Here is a 17,855-nt window from a genome sequence, read left to right as displayed (position 1 = left end):
GACCAAAGATCTCAATGCCCGATGTGGACTGCAATCTGAAAGGTCCAAAGGTGAAGGGAGATGTAGATGTGTCAGTGCCAAAGCTAGAAGGAGACATCAAGGCTCCCAAAGTTGACATTAAAGGTCCATCAATATCAGGACCAAAGATCTCAATGCCCGATGTGGACTTCAACCTGAAAGGCCCAAAGGTGAAGGGGGATTTGGGTATGTCAGGAGACCTCAAAGCACCCAAAGTAGACATAGAAGGTCCAGATGTTGACATTGAAGGTTCAGGAGGATTTAAGATGCCAAAGATGAAGATGCCCTCATTTGGAATCAAAGGATCTAAATTGGAGGGTCCAGATATTGACGTCAACCTACCAAAAGCTGACATTGACATCAAAGCTCCCAAAGTTGACATTAAAGGTCCATCAATATCAGGACCAAAGATCTCAATGCCCGATGTAGACTTCAACCTGAAAGGCCCAAAGGTGAAGGGGGATTTGGGTATGTCAGGAGACCTCAAAGCACCCAAAGTAGACATAGAAGGTCCAGATGTTGACATTGAAGGTTCAGGAGGATTTAAGTTGCCGAAGATGAAAATACCCTCATTTGGAATCAAAGGACCCAAAGTTGAGGGAGATGTTGATGTCAAACTACCTAAAGGTGACATTGACATCAAGGGACCTAATGTTAACATCAAAGGTCCAGAACTTGACTTCGAAGGCCCTGATGGGAAAATCAAGGGTCCAAAATTCACGATGCCATCAATCTCAGGCCCAAAGATCTCAATGCCCGATGTGGACTTCAACCTGAAAGGCCCAAAGGTGAAGGGGGATTTGGGTATGTCAGGAGACCTCAAAGCACCCAAGGTAGGCATAGAAGGTCCAGATGTTGACATTGAAGGTTCAGGAGGATTTAAGATGCCAAAGATGAAGATGCCCTCATTTGGAATAAAAGGATCTAAATTGGAGGGTCCAGATATTGATGTCAACCTACCAAAAGCTGACATTGACATCAAGGCTCCCAAAGTTGACATTAAAGGGCCATCAATATCAGGACCAAAGGTCTCAATGCCCGATGTGGACTGCAATCTGAAAGGTCCAAAGGTGAAGGGAGATGTAGATGTGTCAGTGCCAAAGCTAGAAGGAGACATCAAGGCTCCCAAAGTTGACATTAAAGGTCCATCAATATCAGGACCAAAGATCTCAATGCCCGATGTGGACTTCAACCTGAAAGGCCCAAAGGTGAAGGGAGATTTGGGTATGTCAGGAGACTTGAAAGCACCCAAAGTAGACATTGAAGGTCCAGATGTTGACATTGAAGGTTCAGGAGGATTTAAGATGCCAAAGATGAAGATGCCCTCATTTGGAATCAAAGGATCTAAATTGGAGGGTCCAGATATTGATGTCAACCTACCAAAAGCTGACATTGACATCAAAGCTCCCAAAGTTGACATTAAAGGTCCATCAATATCAGGACCAAAGATCTCAATGCCCGATGTGGACTTCAACCTGAAAGGCCCAAAGGTGAAGGGGGATTTGGGTATGTCAGGAGACCTCAAAGCACCCAAGGTAGGCATAGAAGGTCCAGATGTTGACATTGAAGGTTCAGGAGGATTTAAGATGCCAAAGGTGAAGATGCCCTCATTTGGGATCAAAGGACCCAAAGTTGAGGGAGATGTTGATGTCAAACTACCTAAAGGTGACATTGACATCAAGGGACCTAATGTTAACATCAAAGGTCCAGAACTTGACTTCGAAGGCCCTGATGGGAAAATCAAGGGTCCAAAATTCACGATGCCATCAATGTCAGGCCCAAAGGTCTCAATGCCTGATATGGACATCAATCTGAAAGGTCCAAAGATGAAGGGAGATCTGGATATGTCAGGAGACTTCAAAGCACCCAAATTAGACATTGAAGGTCCAGATGTTGACGTTGGAGGTTCAGGAGGATTTAAAATGCCAAAGATGAAGATGCCCTCATTTGGAATCAAAGGATCTAAATTGGAGGGTCCAGATATTGATGTCAACCTACCAAAAGCTGACATTGACATCAAAGCTCCCAAAGTTGACATTAAAGGTCCATCAATATCAGGACCAAAGATCTCAATGCCCGATGTGGACTTCAACCTGAAAGGCCCAAAGGTGAAGGGAGATTTGGGTATGTCAGGAGACTTGAAAGCACCCAAAGTAGACATTGAAGGTCCAGATGTTGACATTGAAGGTTCAGGAGGATTTAAGATGCCAAAGATGAAGATGCCCTCATTTGGAATCAAAGGATCTAAATTGGAGGGTCCAGATATTGACGTCAACCTACCAAAAGCTGACATTGACATCAAGGCTCCCAAAGTTGATGTTAAAGGGCCATCAATATCAGGACCAAAGATCTCAATGCCCGATGTGGACTTCAATATGAAAGGCCCAAAGGTGAAGGGAGATTTGGGTATGTCAGGAGACCTCAAAGCACCCAAAGTAGACATAGAAGGTCCAGATGTTGACATTGAAGGTTCAGGAGGATTTAAGTTGCCGAAGATGAAAATACCCTCATTTGGAATCAAAGGACCCAAAGTTGAGGGAGATGTTGATGTCAAACTACCTAAAGGCGACATTGACATCAAGGGACCTAATGTTAACATCAAAGGTCCAGAACTTGACTTCGAAGGCCCTGATGGGAAAATCAAGGGTCCAAAATTCACGATGCCATCAATGTCAGGCCCAAAGGTCTCAATGCCTGATATGGACATCAATCTGAAAGGTCCAAAGGTGAAGGGAGATGTAGATGTGTCAGTGCCAAAGCTAGAAGGAGACATCAAGGCTCCCAAAGTTGACATTAAAGGGCCATCAATATCAGGACCAAAGATCTCAATGCCCGATGTGGACTTCAATCTGAAAGGCCCAAAGGTGAAGGGAGATTTGGGTATGTCAGGAGACTTCAAAGCACCCAAATTAGACATTGAAGGTCCAGATGTTGACGTTGGAGGTTCAGGAGGATTTAAAATGCCAAAGATGAAGATGCCCTCATTTGGAATCAAAGGATCTAAATTGGAGGGTCCAGATATTGATGTCAACCTACCAAAAGCTGACATTGACATCAAAGCTCCCAAAGTTGACATTAAAGGTCCATCAATATCAGGACCAAAGATCTCAATGCCCGATGTGGACTTCAATCTGAAAGGTCCAAAGGTGAAGGGAGATGTAGATGTGTCAGTGCCAAAGCTAGAAGGAGACATCAAGGCTCCCAAAGTTGACATTAAAGGTCCATCAATATCAGGACCAAAGATCTCAATGCCCGATGTGGACTTCAATCTGAAAGGCCCAAAGGTGAAGGGGGATTTGGGTATGTCAGGAGACCTCAAAGCACCCAAGGTAGGCATAGAAGGTCCAGATGTTGACATTGAAGGTTCAGGAGGATTTAAGATGCCAAAGGTGAAGATGCCCTCATTTGGGATCAAAGGACCCAAAGTTGAGGGAGATGTTGATGTCAAACTACCTAAAGGTGACATTGACATCAAGGGACCTAATGTTAACATCAAAGGTCCAGAACTTGACTTCGAAGGCCCTGATGGGAAAATCAAGGGTCCAAAATTCACGATGCCATCAATGTCAGGCCCAAAGGTCTCAATGCCTGATATGGACATCAATCTGAAAGGTCCAAAGGTGAAGGGAGATGTAGATGTGTCAGTGCCAAAGCTAGAAGGAGACATCAAGGCTCCCAAAGTTGACATTAAAGGGCCATCAATATCAGGACCAAAGATCTCAATGCCCGATGTGGACTTCAACCTGAAAGGCCCAAAGGTGAAGGGGGATTTGGGTATGTCAGGAGACCTCAAAGCACCCAAAGTAGACATAGAAGGTCCAGATGTTGACATTGAAGGTTCAGGAGGATTTAAGATGCCAAAGATGAAAATGCCCTCATTTGGAATCAAAGGATCTAAATTGGAGGGTCCAGATATTGATGTCAACCTACCAAAAGCTGACATTGACATCAAGGCTCCCAAAGTTGACATTAAAAGTCCATCAATATCAGGACCAAAGATCTCAATGCCCGATGTGGACTTCAACCTGAAAGGCCCAAAGGTGAAGGGAGATTTGGGTATGTCAGGAGACCTCAAAGCACCCAAAGTAGACATTGATTGTCCAGATGTTGACATTGAAGGAATAGGAGGATTTAAAATGCCAAAGGTGAAGATGCCCTCATTTGGAATCAAAGGACCCAAAGTTGAGGGAGATGTTGATGTCAAACTACCTAAAGGTGACATTGACATCAAGGGACCTAATGTTAACATCAAAGGTCCAGAACTTGACTTCGAAGGCCCTGATGGGAAAATCAAGGGTCCAAAATTCACGATGCCATCAATCTCAGGCCCAAAGGTCTCAATGCCTGATATGGACATCAATCTGAAAGGTCCAAAGGTGAAGGGAGATGTAGATGTGTCAGTGCCAAAGCTAGAAGGAGACATCAAGGCTCCCAAAGTTGACATTAAAGGTCCATCAATATCAGGACCAAAGATCTCAATGCCCGATGTGGACTTCAATCTGAAAGGCCCAAAGGTGAAGGGGGATTTGGGTATGTCAGGAGACTTGAAAGCACCCAAAGTAGACATTGAAGGTCCAGATGTTGACATTGAAGGTTCAGGAGGATTTAAGATGCCAAAGATGAAGATGCCCTCATTTGGAATCAAAGGATCTAAATTGGAGGGTCCAGATATTGATGTCAACCTACCAAAAGCTGACATTGACATCAAAGCTCCCAAAGTTGACATTAAAGGGCCATCAATATCAGGACCAAAGATCTCAATGCCCGATGTGGACTTCAATCTGAAAGGCCCAAAGGTGAAGGGGGATTTGGGTATGTCAGGAGACCTCAAAGCACCCAAAGTAGACATTGATTGTCCAGATGTTGACATTGAAGGATCAGGAGGATTTAAAATGCCAAAGGTGAAGATGCCCTCATTTGGAATCAAAGGACCCAAAGTTGAGGGAGATGTTGATGTCAAACTACCTAAAGGTGACATTGACATCAAGGGACCTAATGTTAACATCAAAGGTCCAGAACTTGACTTCGAAGGCCCTGATGGGAAAATCAAGGGTCCAAAATTCACGATGCCATCAATGTCAGGCCCAAAGGTCTCAATGCCCGATGTGGACTTCAATCTGAAAGGTCCCAAGCTGAAGGGAGATGTAGATGTGTCAGTGCCAAAGATAAAAGGAGACATCAAATCACCGAAAGTAGACATTGAAGGTCCTGATGTTGACTTTGAAGGATCAGGAGGATTTAAGATGCCAAAGATGAAAATTCCCTCATTTGGAATCAAAGGATCTAAATTGGAGGGTCCAGATATTGATGTCAACCTACCAAAAGCTGACATTGACATCAATGCTCCCAAAGTTGACATTAAAGGTCCATCAATATCAGTACCAAAGATCTCAATGCCCGATGTGGACTTCAACCTGAAAGGTCCAAAGATGAAAGGAGATTTTGATTTGTCAGGAGACCTCAAAGCACCTAAAGTAGACATCGCAGGACCAGATGTTGACATTGAAGGTTCAGGAGGATTTAAGATGCCAAAGATGAAGATTCCGTCATTTGGAATCAAAGGATCTAATTTGGAGGGTCCAGATATTGATGTCAACCTACCAAAAGCTGACATTGACATCAAGGCTCCCAAAGTTTACATTAAAGGTCCATCAATATCAGGACCAAAGATCTCAATGCCCGATGTAGACTTCAACCTAAAAGGGCCGAAGGTGAAGGGAGAGGTGGATGTGTCTTTGCCAAAGATGAAAGGCGACCTCAAAGCACCCAAAGCAGACATGGAAGGACCCGATGTTGACATTGAAGGTTCAGGAGGAATTAAAATGCCAAAGATGAAGATGCCGTCTATGTCTGGCCCCAAAATGTCAATGCCTGATGTTGATTTCAGTCTTAAAGGGCCAAAGTTCAAAGGGGGAGTTGAGGGAGAAATGAGTACACCCAAAGCTGAATTTGATGGATTGGATATCTCAGTAGAGAGTCCAGACATTGCACCAAAGAAGTCTAAGTTCAAAATGCCAAAGTTTGGATTCAAAGGGCCCAAAGTCAAGTCTCCTGAGGTTGATGTAAAGCTAGCAAAAGCAGATATCAATATCAAAACACCGAAAGGTAGTCTTCCAGACCTTGACCTTGATATTGGGGCTACCAGCCCTAAAGTCAAAGGATCCAAATTCAAAATGCCTAAATTTGGATTCAAAAGTCCGAAGGTAGAGATGCCAGATGTAGATGTTAATCTTCCTAAAGCTGACATTGACTTCAAAGGACCCAATGTCGATATTAAAGGTCCTCATATTGACATTGAAAGTCCTGATGTCAAAATCAAGGGACCAAAAAACAAGATGCCATCAATATCAGGACCAAAGGTCTCCATGCCTGATGTGGACTTCAACTTAAAAGGTCCAAAAATTAAAGGAGATATCAATATACCAGTTCCCAAGATCGAAGGAGACATCAAAGGTCCAAACGTAGACATTGAAGGTCCAGATGGTAAAATCAAAGGGCCAAAATTCAAGATGCCATCCATATCAGGACCAAACATCTCAATGCCTGACATGGACTTCAACCTGAAAGGTCCAAAGGTAAAGGGAGATTATGATGTGTCAGGAGACCTCAAAGCACCCAAAGTAGACATTGAGGGTCCAGATGTTGACATTGAAGGTTCGGGATTTAAGATGCCAAAGATGAAGATGCCCTCATTTGGAATCAAAGGACCCAAAGTTGAGGGAGATTTTGATGTCAATCTACCTAAAGGCGACATTGACATTGAAGGTCCAGAAATTGACATTGAAGGTCCAGATGGTAAAATCAAAGGGCAGAAATTCAAGATGCCATCAATATCTGGACCAAAGATCTCTATGCCTGATGTGGACTTCAACCTGAAAGGTCCAAAGGTGAAAGGAGATGTGAATGTTTCAGTCCCCAAGATCGAAGGAGAAATCAAAGGTCCAAACCTAGACATTGAAGGTCCAGATGGTAAAATCAAAGGGCCGAAATTCAAGATGCCATCAATATCAGGACCAAACATCTCAATGCCTGACATGGACTTCAACTTGAAAGGTCCAAAGATGAAGGGAGATCTGGATATGTCAGGAAACCTCAAAGCACCCAAAGTAGACATTGAAGGTCCAGATGTTGACATTGAAGGTTCAGGAGGATTTCAGATGCCAAAGATGAAGATGCCCTCATTTGGATTCAAAGGACCCAAAGTTGAGGGAGATTTTGATGTCAATCTACCTAAAGGCAACATTGACATTGAAGGTCCAGAAATTGACATTGCAGGTCCAGATGGTAAAATAAAAGGGCCGAAATTCAAGATGCCATCAATATCTGGACCAAAGATCTCTATGCCTGATGTGGACTTCAACCTGAAAGGTCCAAAGGTGAAAGGAGATGTGAATGTTTCAGTCCCCAAGATCGAAGGAGACATCAAAGGTCCAGAACTTGACATTGAAGGTCCAGATGGTAAAATCAAAGGGCCAAAATTCAAGATGCCATCAATATCTGGACCAAACATCTCAATGCCTGACATGGACTTCAACCTGAAAGGTCCAAAGATGAAGGGAGATCTGGATATGTCAGGAAACCTCAAAGCACCCAAAGTAGACATTGAAGGTCCAGATGTTGACATTGAAGGTTCAGGAGGATTTAAGATGCCAAAGATGAAGATGCCCTCATTTGGATTCAAAGGACCCAAACTTGAGGGAGATTTTGATGTCAATCTACCTAAAGGCGACATTGACATTGAAGGTCCAGAAATTGACATTGAAGGTCCAGATGGTAAAATCAAAGGGCCGAAATTCAAGATGCCATCAATATCTGGACCAAACATCTCAATGCCTGACATGGACTTCAACCTGAAAGGTCCAAAGATGAAGGGAGATCTGGATATGTCAGGAAACCTCAAAGCACCCAAAGTAGACATTGAAGGTCCAGATGTTGACATTGAAGGTTCAGGAGGATTCAAGATGCCAAAGATGAAGATGCCTTCGTTTGGATTCAAAGGTCCCAAACTTGAGGGTCCAGATATTGATGTCAACCTACCTAAAGCTGACATTGACATCAAGGCTCCCAAAATTGACATTAAAGGTCCAGAACTTGACATTGAAGGTCCAGATGGTAAAATCAAAGGGCCGAAATTCAAGATGCCATCAATATCTGGACCAAACATCTCAATGCCTGACATGGACTTCAACCTGAAAGGTCCAAAGATGAAGGGAGATCTGGATATGTCAGGAAACCTGAAAGCACCCAAAGTAGACATTGAAGGTCCAGATGTTGACATTGAAGGTTCAGGAGGATTTAAGATGCCAAAGATGAAGATGCCCTCATTTGGATTCAAAGGACCCAAAGTTGAGGGAGATTTTGATGTCAATCTACCTAAAGGCGACATTGATATTGAAGGTCCAGAAATTGACATTGCAGGTCCAGATGGTAAAATCAAAGGGTCGAAATTCAAGATGCCATCAATCTCTGGACCAAAGATCTCTATGCCTGATGTGGACTTCAACCTGAAAGGTCCAAAGGTGAAAGGAGATGTGAATGTTTCAGTCCCCAAGATCGAAGGAGAGATCAAAGGTCCAAACCTAGACATTGAAGGTCCAGATGGGAAAATCAAAGGATCGAAATTCAAGATGCCATCAATATCTGGACCAAACATCTCAATGCCTGACATGGACTTCAACCTGAAAGGTCCAAAGATGAAGGGAGATCTGGATATGTCAGGAAACCTCAAAGCACCCAAAGTAGACATTGAAGGTCCAGATGTTGACATTGAAGGTTCAGGAGGATTTAAGATGCCAAAGATGAAGATGCCTTCGTTTGGATTCAAAGGACCCAAAGTTGAGGGAGATTTTGATGTCAATCTACCTAAAGGCGACATTGACATTGAAGGTCCAGAAATTGACATTGCAGGTCCAGATGGTAAAATCAAAGGGCCAAAATTCAAGATGCCATCAATATCAGGACCAAACATCTCAATGCCTGACATGGACTTCAACCTGAAAGGTCCAAAGATGAAGGGAGATCTGGATATGTCAGGAAACCTCAAAGCACCCAAAGTAGACATTGAAGGTCCAGATGTTGACATTGAAGGTTCAGGAGGATTTAAGATGCCAAAGATGAAGATGCCCTCATTTGGATTCAAAGGACCCAAAGTTGAGGGAGATTTTGATGTCAATCTACCTAAAGGCGACATTGACATTGAAGGTCCAGAAATTGACATTGCAGGTCCAGATGGTAAAATCAAAGGGTCGAAATTCAAGATGCCATCAATATCTGGACCAAAGATCTCTATGCCTGATGTGGACTTCAACCTGAAAGGTCCAAAGGTGAAAGGAGATGTGAATGTTTCAGTCCCCAAGATCGAAGGAGACATCAAAGGTCCAAACCTAGACATTGAAGGTCCAGATGGTAAAATCAAAGGGTCGAAATTCAAGATGCCATCAATATCTGGACCAAACATCTCAATGCCTGACATGGACTTCAACCTGAAAGGTCCAAAGATGAAGGGAGATCTGGATATGTCAGGAAACCTCAAAGCACCCAAAGTAGACATTGAAGGTCCAGATGTTGACATTGAAGGTTCAGGAGGATTTAAGATGCCAAAGATGAAGATGCCTTCGTTTGGATTCAAAGGTCCCAAACTTGAGGGTCCAGATATTGATGTCAACCTACCTAAAGCTGACATTGACATCAAGGCTCCCAAAATTGACATTAAAGGTCCAGAACTTGACATTGAAGGTCCAGATGGTAAAATCAAAGGGTCGAAATTCAAGATGCCATCAATATCAGGACCAAACATCTCAATGCCTGACATGGACTTCAACCTGAAAGGTCCAAAGATGAAGGGAGATCTGGATATGTCAGGAAACCTCAAAGCACCCAAAGTAGACATTGAAGGTCCAGATGTTGACATTGAAGGTTCAGGAGGATTTAAGATGCCAAAGATGAAGATGCCCTCATTTGGATTCAAAGGACCCAAAGTTGAGGGAGATTTTGATGTCAATCTACCTAAAGGCGACATTGACATTGAAGGTCCAGAAATTGACATTGCAGGTCCAGATGGTAAAATCAAAGGGTCAAAATTCAAGATGCCATCAATATCTGGACCAAAGATCTCTATGCCTGATGTGGACTTCAACCTGAAAGGTCCAAAGGTGAAAGGAGATGTGAATGTTTCAGTCCCCAAGATCGAAGGAGACATCAAAGGTCCAAACCTAGACATTGAAGGTCCAGATGGTAAAATCAAAGGGTCGAAATTCAAGATGCCATCAATATCTGGACCAAACATCTCAATGCCTGACATGGACTTCAACCTGAAAGGTCCAAAGATGAAGGGAGATCTGGATATGTCAGGAAACCTCAAAGCACCCAAAGTAGACATTGAAGGTCCAGATGTTGACATTGAAGGTTCAGGAGGATTTAAGATGCCAAAGATGAAGATGCCTTCGTTTGGATTCAAAGGTCCCAAACTTGAGGGTCCAGATATTGATGTCAACCTACCTAAAGCTGACATTGACATCAAGGCTCCCAAAATTGACATTAAAGGTCCAGAACTTGACATTGAAGGTCCAGATGGTAAAATCAAAGGGCCGAAATTCAAGATGCCATCAATATCAGGACCAAACATCTCAATGCCTGACATGGACTTCAACCTGAAAGGTCCAAAGATGAAGGGAGATCTGGATATGTCAGGAAACCTCAAAGCACCCAAAGTAGACATTGAAGGTCCAGATGTTGACATTGAAGGTTCAGGAGGATTTAAGATGCCAAAGATGAAGATGCCCTCATTTGGATTCAAAGGACCCAAAGTTGAGGGAGATTTTGATGTCAATCTACCTAAAGGCGACATTGACATTGAAGGTCCAGAAATTGACATTGCAGGTCCAGATGGTAAAATCAAAGGGTCAAAATTCAAGATGCCATCAATATCTGGACCAAAGATCTCTATGCCTGATGTGGACTTCAACCTGAAAGGTCCAAAGGTGAAAGGAGATGTGAATGTTTCAGTCCCCAAGATCGAAGGAGACCTCAAAGGTCCAAACCTAGACATTGAAGGTCCAGATGGTAAAATCAAAGGGTCGAAATTCAAGATGCCATCAATATCTGGACCAAACATCTCAATGCCTGACATGGACTTCAACCTGAAAGGTCCAAAGATGAAGGGAGATCTGGATATGTCAGGAAACCTCAAAGCACCCAAAGTAGACATTGAAGGTCCAGATGTTGACATTGAAGGTTCAGGAGGATTTAAGATGCCAAAGATGAAGATGCCTTCGTTTGGATTCAAAGGTCCCAAACTTGAGGGTCCAGATATTGATGTCAACCTACCTAAAGCTGACATTGACATCAAGGCTCCCAAAATTGACATTAAAGGTCCAGAACTTGACATTGAAGGTCCAGATGGTAAAATCAAAGGGCCAAAATTCAAGATGCCATCAATATCAGGACCAAACATCTCAATGCCTGACATGGACTTCAACCTGAAAGGTCCAAAGATGAAGGGAGATCTGGATATGTCAGGAAACCTCAACGCACCCAAAGTAGACATTGAAGGTCCAGATGTTGACATTGAAGGTTCAGGAGGATTTAAAATGCCAAAGATGAAGATGCCCTCATTTGGATTCAAAGGACCCAAAGTTGAGGGAGATTTTGATGTCAATCTACCTAAAGGCGACATTGACATTGAAGGTCCAGAAATTGACATTGCAGGTCCAGATGGTAAAATCAAAGGGTCGAAATTCAAGATGCCATCAATATCTGGACCAAAGATCTCTATGCCTGATGTGGACTTCAACCTGAAAGGTCCAAAGGTGAAAGGAGATGTGAATGTTTCAGTCCCCAAGATCGAAGGAGACATCAAAGGTCCAAACCTAGACATTGAAGGTCCAGATGGTAAAATCAAAGGGCCGAAATTCAAGATGCCATCAATATCTGGACCAAACATCTCAATGCCTGACATGGACTTCAACCTGAAAGGTCCAAAGATGAAGGGAGATCTGGATATGTCAGGAAACCTCAAAGCACCCAAAGTAGACATTGAAGGTCCAGATGTTGACATTGAAGGTTCAGGAGGATTTAAGATGCCAAAGATGAAGATGCCTTCGTTTGGATTCAAAGGTCCCAAACTTGAGGGTCCAGATATTGATGTCAACCTACCTAAAGCTGACATTGACATCAAGGCTCCCAAAATTGACATTAAAGGTCCAGAACTTGACATTGAAGGTCCAGATGGTAAAATCAAAGGGCCAAAATTCAAGATGCCATCAATATCAGGACCAAACATCTCAATGCCTGACATGGACTTCAACCTGAAAGGTCCAAAGATGAAGGGAGATCTGGATATGTCAGGAAACCTCAACGCACCCAAAGTAGACATTGAAGGTCCAGATGTTGACATTGAAGGTTCAGGAGGATTTAAAATGCCAAAGATGAAGATGCCCTCATTTGGATTCAAAGGACCCAAAGTTGAGGGAGATTTTGATGTCAATCTACCTAAAGGCGACATTGACATTGAAGGTCCAGAAATTGACATTGCAGGTCCAGATGGTAAAATCAAAGGGTCGAAATTCAAGATGCCATCAATATCTGGACCAAAGATCTCTATGCCTGATGTGGACTTCAACCTGAAAGGTCCAAAGGTGAAAGGAGATGTGAATGTTTCAGTCCCCAAGATCGAAGGAGACATCAAAGGTCCAAACCTAGACATTGAAGGTCCAGATGGTAAAATCAAAGGGCCGAAATTCAAGATGCCATCAATATCTGGACCAAACATCTCAATGCCTGACATGGACTTCAACCTGAAAGGTCCAAAGATGAAGGGAGATCTGGATATGTCAGGAAACCTCAAAGCACCCAAAGTAGACATTGAAGGTCCAGATGTTGACATTGAAGGTTCAGGAGGATTTAAGATGCCAAAGATGAAGATGCCTTCGTTTGGATTCAAAGGTCCCAAACTTGAGGGTCCAGATATTGATGTCAACCTACCTAAAGCTGACATTGACATCAAGGCTCCCAAAATTGACATTAAAGGTCCAGAACTTGACATTGAAGGTCCAGATGGTAAAATCAAAGGGCCGAAATTCAAGATGCCATCAATATCAGGACCAAACATCTCAATGCCTGACATGGACTTCAACCTGAAAGGTCCAACGATGAAGGGAGATCTGGATATGTCAGGAAACCTCAAAGCACCCAAAGTAGACATTGAAGGTCCAGATGTTGACATTGAAGGTTCAGGAGGATTTAAGATGCCAAAGATGAAGATGCCCTCATTTGGATTCAAAGGCCCTAAACTTGAGGGTCCAGATATTGATTGCAACCTACCTAAAGCTGATATTGACCTCAAGGGACCGAATATTGACATTTCACGTCCAGATCTCAACCTCAAAGGCCCTGATGCTAAGTTGTCCGGTGGATCCCTTGATATGGGAAGTCCCAGTTTCAGTTTTGACAAACCAGATGTTAAGTTTCCTAAGTTCAAAGGTCCCACATTTGGTATTAGGTCACCTGAAGTTGAAGGGCCTGAACTGAATATTTCTCACGGAAAGATGGATGTGAAGGCACCTGAGGTTGACCTTAACATAGGGGATGCAAATATCAAAGGACCTAAATTCAAAGCACCAAAGATCCATATGGGAGGCAAGAGCCCCAAATTAGATGTTAATTTGCCAGAGGTCGACAGTAGTGTAGAAGCCCCTGATGTTGACATTCATGTCAAAGGAAAGAAAGGTAAATTCAAACTACCCAAAATCAAAGGGAAAGCAAAGAAACCTGATGTAGATATTGACCTTGAAACATCAGGTGTAGATTTAAATGTTGACTCTCCTGAGCTTCACCTGAAAGGAGCAAAAGTAAAGAAACCTTTCTTTGGAAAACTTCATTTCCCCGATGTGGAATTTGATGTAAAATCTCCCAAAGTTAAAGGTGATGGCTCTCTGTCTGGTGGCTTGTCATCTGGGAGTCTACAAGCCAATATTGAGGCACCAGATCTAAACGTGCAAGTTCCAGATGTAAAAACTAAGTCTAACATAAAATTTCCAGGGATGAAAATCAAAGGGCCCCAAATAAATGTACCTGATGTTGATGTAAATGTGAACAGGAAAAATCTGAAAGGAGAGGCAAGCCTTTCAGGAGATTTAAAAGGTCCTAAGATAGATATTGGAGGAGGGGGAGGAAGAGTAGATGTTGACTCAAATGTTTCAGGATACAGTGGACTACATTTCCCAGAGGGACACGTATCATTCCCCAAAATCAATGTTCCAAAGTACCATGGGCCAGAGATGGGAGAAGATGTTGATGCAGGATCAAGAGCAGGGGCAGGGGCAACAGTGCGGGGTGGAAAGATTGATGTGCAGGCTCCTTCGGTTAGTGGTAGTTCTCCGAGCCTGGAGCTGCACAGTGGTGAGAAAGGAAAGGTCAAGATGCCAAGGTTTGGTTTTGGCAAGTCAAAAGCAAAGGGAGGTAGTGCAGTGGATCTTAGCTTTCAGGGGCCGGACGCAGAACTGGGAGCCGGTGGCGGCGTTAAGGGCTCCAAAGAGTTGAGTTTAAGTCATGGGGAGTTAGTAAGTGGCAAGTTGTCTGTAGAGGGAGGATCTGGGCATAGTGTGTCCCCTAAGAGCAAGTCAGCCTCACTGGATCTTTTTAAGAAATCAAGGCATCGGTCTTCCTCTGTGGCGAGTGACGAGGGAGATCTGGCTGTGTCTTCCCCTTCAAGTCACTTAAGTGCTGAGGGTGGCGACATCTCTGTAGATGTTGGGAGGGCCAAGGTGAAAGGAAAGAAGTTAAAGTTTGGCACCTTTGCTGGTTTTGGCTCAAAGTCAAAGGGCTCATATGAAGTGCGACTGGGTGAAGATAGTGAAGAGAGAGTTGAGGCAAGTGGTGTATCTCTCCCCTCCAAAAAGTCTAGAATCTCTTCATCCTCTAGCAGCGACAGTGGGTCTAGAGGTGGTTTCCGTTTCCCAAAACTCGAGTTGTCTGTGTCACCAAAGAAATGATGAATTGTGAGGATAATTATAAACTACAACCCAATTGTCTGTTCCATGTACACAACACCCCTATCTGCTCAAGTTTTTAAACTTGACAGATGAGTTCACATCTCATCTCAATGTAACATTACGTGTGTGTTATTCCCTTCGGGCTTTCTCCACACATTTTACTTATTACATATGGGGTAGATGACATTGTTCAGACTTCAATTTAACTGTAAATAAGATGAATCTGTATTGTATTATTAAGTATTGTCTTTTGTACATAGTCAAAATTTATTGAACTTATTACCATCTCACCAAATTCATACCAATAGTGCCTCACATGTTTAGTCCAAGTGTTGCATTGAATTCTTTTAAAAATGCATTTAGTTAAGATTAGCTGTGGTATTTTTGTATCCAGACGGGGTCTATTGCACAAACATCGTTTAGATTCAATTGTTATTTTGAAGAAAAGTATGTTTATATACACAGACAACAACTACTTTTCGTTTTTTTATGTATGAAATGATTTACATTTGTTTTGAAGCTTTGGATATATAATCGTTGCAGAAGCATATTTACTCAACATAGAGCAGGGCCCTGTATAACATTCTATCAAGAGTGACAATGCTATTAGAGACCATAATTGACAATAAAAGCAATATGTATGTACTCTATAAACTCTATTAACAGCTGTTGTTAATCTTTGAGAGAGAGAATGTCCTTTTTAATTTAATTTGTATTTTTTTAAATTTTATTTGATCACTACTATTTGTCCATGTTCCCTTCAACACCTTAAATTAGAATTCTACTCAAATGACAAAGTGGTGAAAAATGGTAAAAATAGTACAGCTGATGCCGAAGAATCCATTTGTATTTTTTTTAAATGTTTTATTCTTGTACAATCAAGAGATGTAATGTAAAGAAACAGAATAACAGAAGCAAATTGTGTTTTTAACGAAGACATTGTATTACATTCAGATGGATCTCTCTCTCTCTCTCTCTCTCCCTCTCTCTCCCTCTCTCTCCCTCTCCCCCTCTCTCTCTCTCTCCCTCACTTAATGTAAGTCTCTGGTGTTTTGGTTATACTAAAGAAAATATATGACTATCATGAATAAACAGTCACGCTGCATTATTTTTTTGTTGTTGCACCTTTTATAGGTAAACACATATCTGCAATGTTAATAACAGAGAACGAAAGCTGAAAATGTCCTCTTTTATTTGATGGAGATGGGAGTTTTGAATACTATTTCGATCAATTGTGTTTCATTCTGCAAAATAAATCTAATAAACGGTTAAGATACCAATTGTCCCTGATTTATTTCATAACACCGTCTTCCTCGTCCTCACCCCATAGTTACCAATGATATTACACAACCTAATGTGTTGAGACATACAGCACATATACAACATGGAAAATCCCATACGAAGGAAAAGTCTGTGAGGAAATCACACCGAGGGCCTTCAGGGTACGGGCGGGGGCCATTCAGCCACGCCTCGTGAGGCTTGGTCAAAAGCACTACTTATAGGGATCCTATTGAGGCCTTTGAGAGGGTCTGTATGGAAAGAGCATGATCCATGTACTACACTTTATAGGGAATAGGGATCCTATTGAGGCCTTTGAGAGGGTCTGTATGGAAAGAGCATGATCCATGTACTACACTTTATAGGGAATAGGGATCCTATTGAGGCCTTTGAGAGGGTCTGTATGGAAAGAGCATGATCCATGGCGATAACTTAACATTGAACATTTTAACACCATTGTAAGGGCGTTCGTCTGTAGGAGGAAGAGAAGCGGACCAAAGCGCAGCGTGGTGGTTATTCATGTTTTAATAAATCACTACACATGAACAAACTAACAAAAACAAGAAATGTGAAAACGCAAAACAGTCCTATCCTGTGACAACAAACACAGTGACAGGAACAATCACCCACAAACACACAGTGAAACCCAGGCTACCTAAATATGGTTCCCAATCAGAGACAATGACGAACACCTGCCTCTGATTGAGAACCATATCAGGCCGAACATAGAACTAGACCAAAACATAGAAAAACAAACATAGACTGCCCACCCAACTCACGCCCTGACCATACTAAATAAATACAAAACAACAGAAATAGAGGTCAGAACGTGACAGTACCCCCCCCCAAAGGTGCGGACTCCGGCCGCAAAACCTTGACCTATAGGGGAGGGTCTGGGTGGGCGTCTGTCCGCGGTGGCGGCTCTGGCGCGGGACGCGGACCCCACTTCACCATTTCCTTAGTCCGCCTTATTGTCCGCCTCCCTGGCTTACTCACCATGGCCACCCCTCTCAATGACCCCACTGGACAGAGGGGCTGCTCGGGACAGAGGGGCAGCTCGGGACAGAGGTGAAGCAGCTGCTCGGGACAGAGGGACAACTGCTCGGGACAGAGGGGCAGCTGCTCGGGACAGAGGGGCGATAGCAGCTCGGGACAGAGGGGCGATAGCAGCTCGGGACAGAGGGGCGATAGCAGCTCGGGACAGAGGGGCGATAGCAGCTGCTCGGGACAGAGGGGCGGCAGCTGCTCGGGACAGAGGGGCGGCAGCTGCTCGGGACAGAGGGGCGGCAGCTGCTCGGGACAGAGGGGCGACAGCTGCTCGGGACAGAGGGACAGCTGCTCGGGACAGAGGGGCGGCAGCAGCTTGGGACAGAGGGGCGACAGCTGCTCTGGACAGAGGGGCGACAGCTGCTCTGGACAGAGGGGCAGCTGCTCGGGCGGCCCCTGGCTGACTGACGGCACTGGCGGCCCCTGGCTTACTGGCGGCCCCTGGCTGACTGGCGGCGCTGGCGGCCCCTGGCTGACTGGCGACGCTGGCGGCCCCTGGCTGACTGGCGACGCTGGCGGCCC

At 43.6% G+C, this 17,855-nt stretch overlaps 1 protein-coding gene across 28 annotated transcripts in view; it reads left to right on the top strand.

The window, feature by feature from the left end:
- LOC110489227 (neuroblast differentiation-associated protein AHNAK) overlaps window positions 1-16,288 on the top strand; it is a 44,419-nt gene extending 28,131 nt beyond the window's left edge. For 2 of the 28 annotated variants that reach the window (XM_036943479.1, XM_036943480.1), the window contains exons 7-8: window positions 102-6,804; window positions 8,122-16,288. In XM_036943479.1, coding sequence (XP_036799374.1) covers window positions 102-6,804; window positions 8,122-15,008 — 13,590 coding nt within the window. In that variant the 3' untranslated portion in view covers window positions 15,009-16,288. Of the gene's footprint in view, window positions 1-42; window positions 6,805-8,121 lie in introns of all 28 variants that reach the window. The other 26 variants (XM_036943505.1, XM_036943501.1, XM_036943497.1 and 23 more) reach the window with 26 other exon arrangements.
- Window positions 16,289-17,855: the final 1,567 nt, after the last annotated feature.

This window comes from Oncorhynchus mykiss, chromosome 14 (assembly GCF_013265735.2).
Source record: "Oncorhynchus mykiss isolate Arlee chromosome 14, USDA_OmykA_1.1, whole genome shotgun sequence".
NCBI lineage: Eukaryota > Metazoa > Chordata > Actinopteri > Salmoniformes > Salmonidae > Oncorhynchus > Oncorhynchus mykiss.
This window is presented reverse-complemented; position numbering and strand designations above follow the sequence as displayed.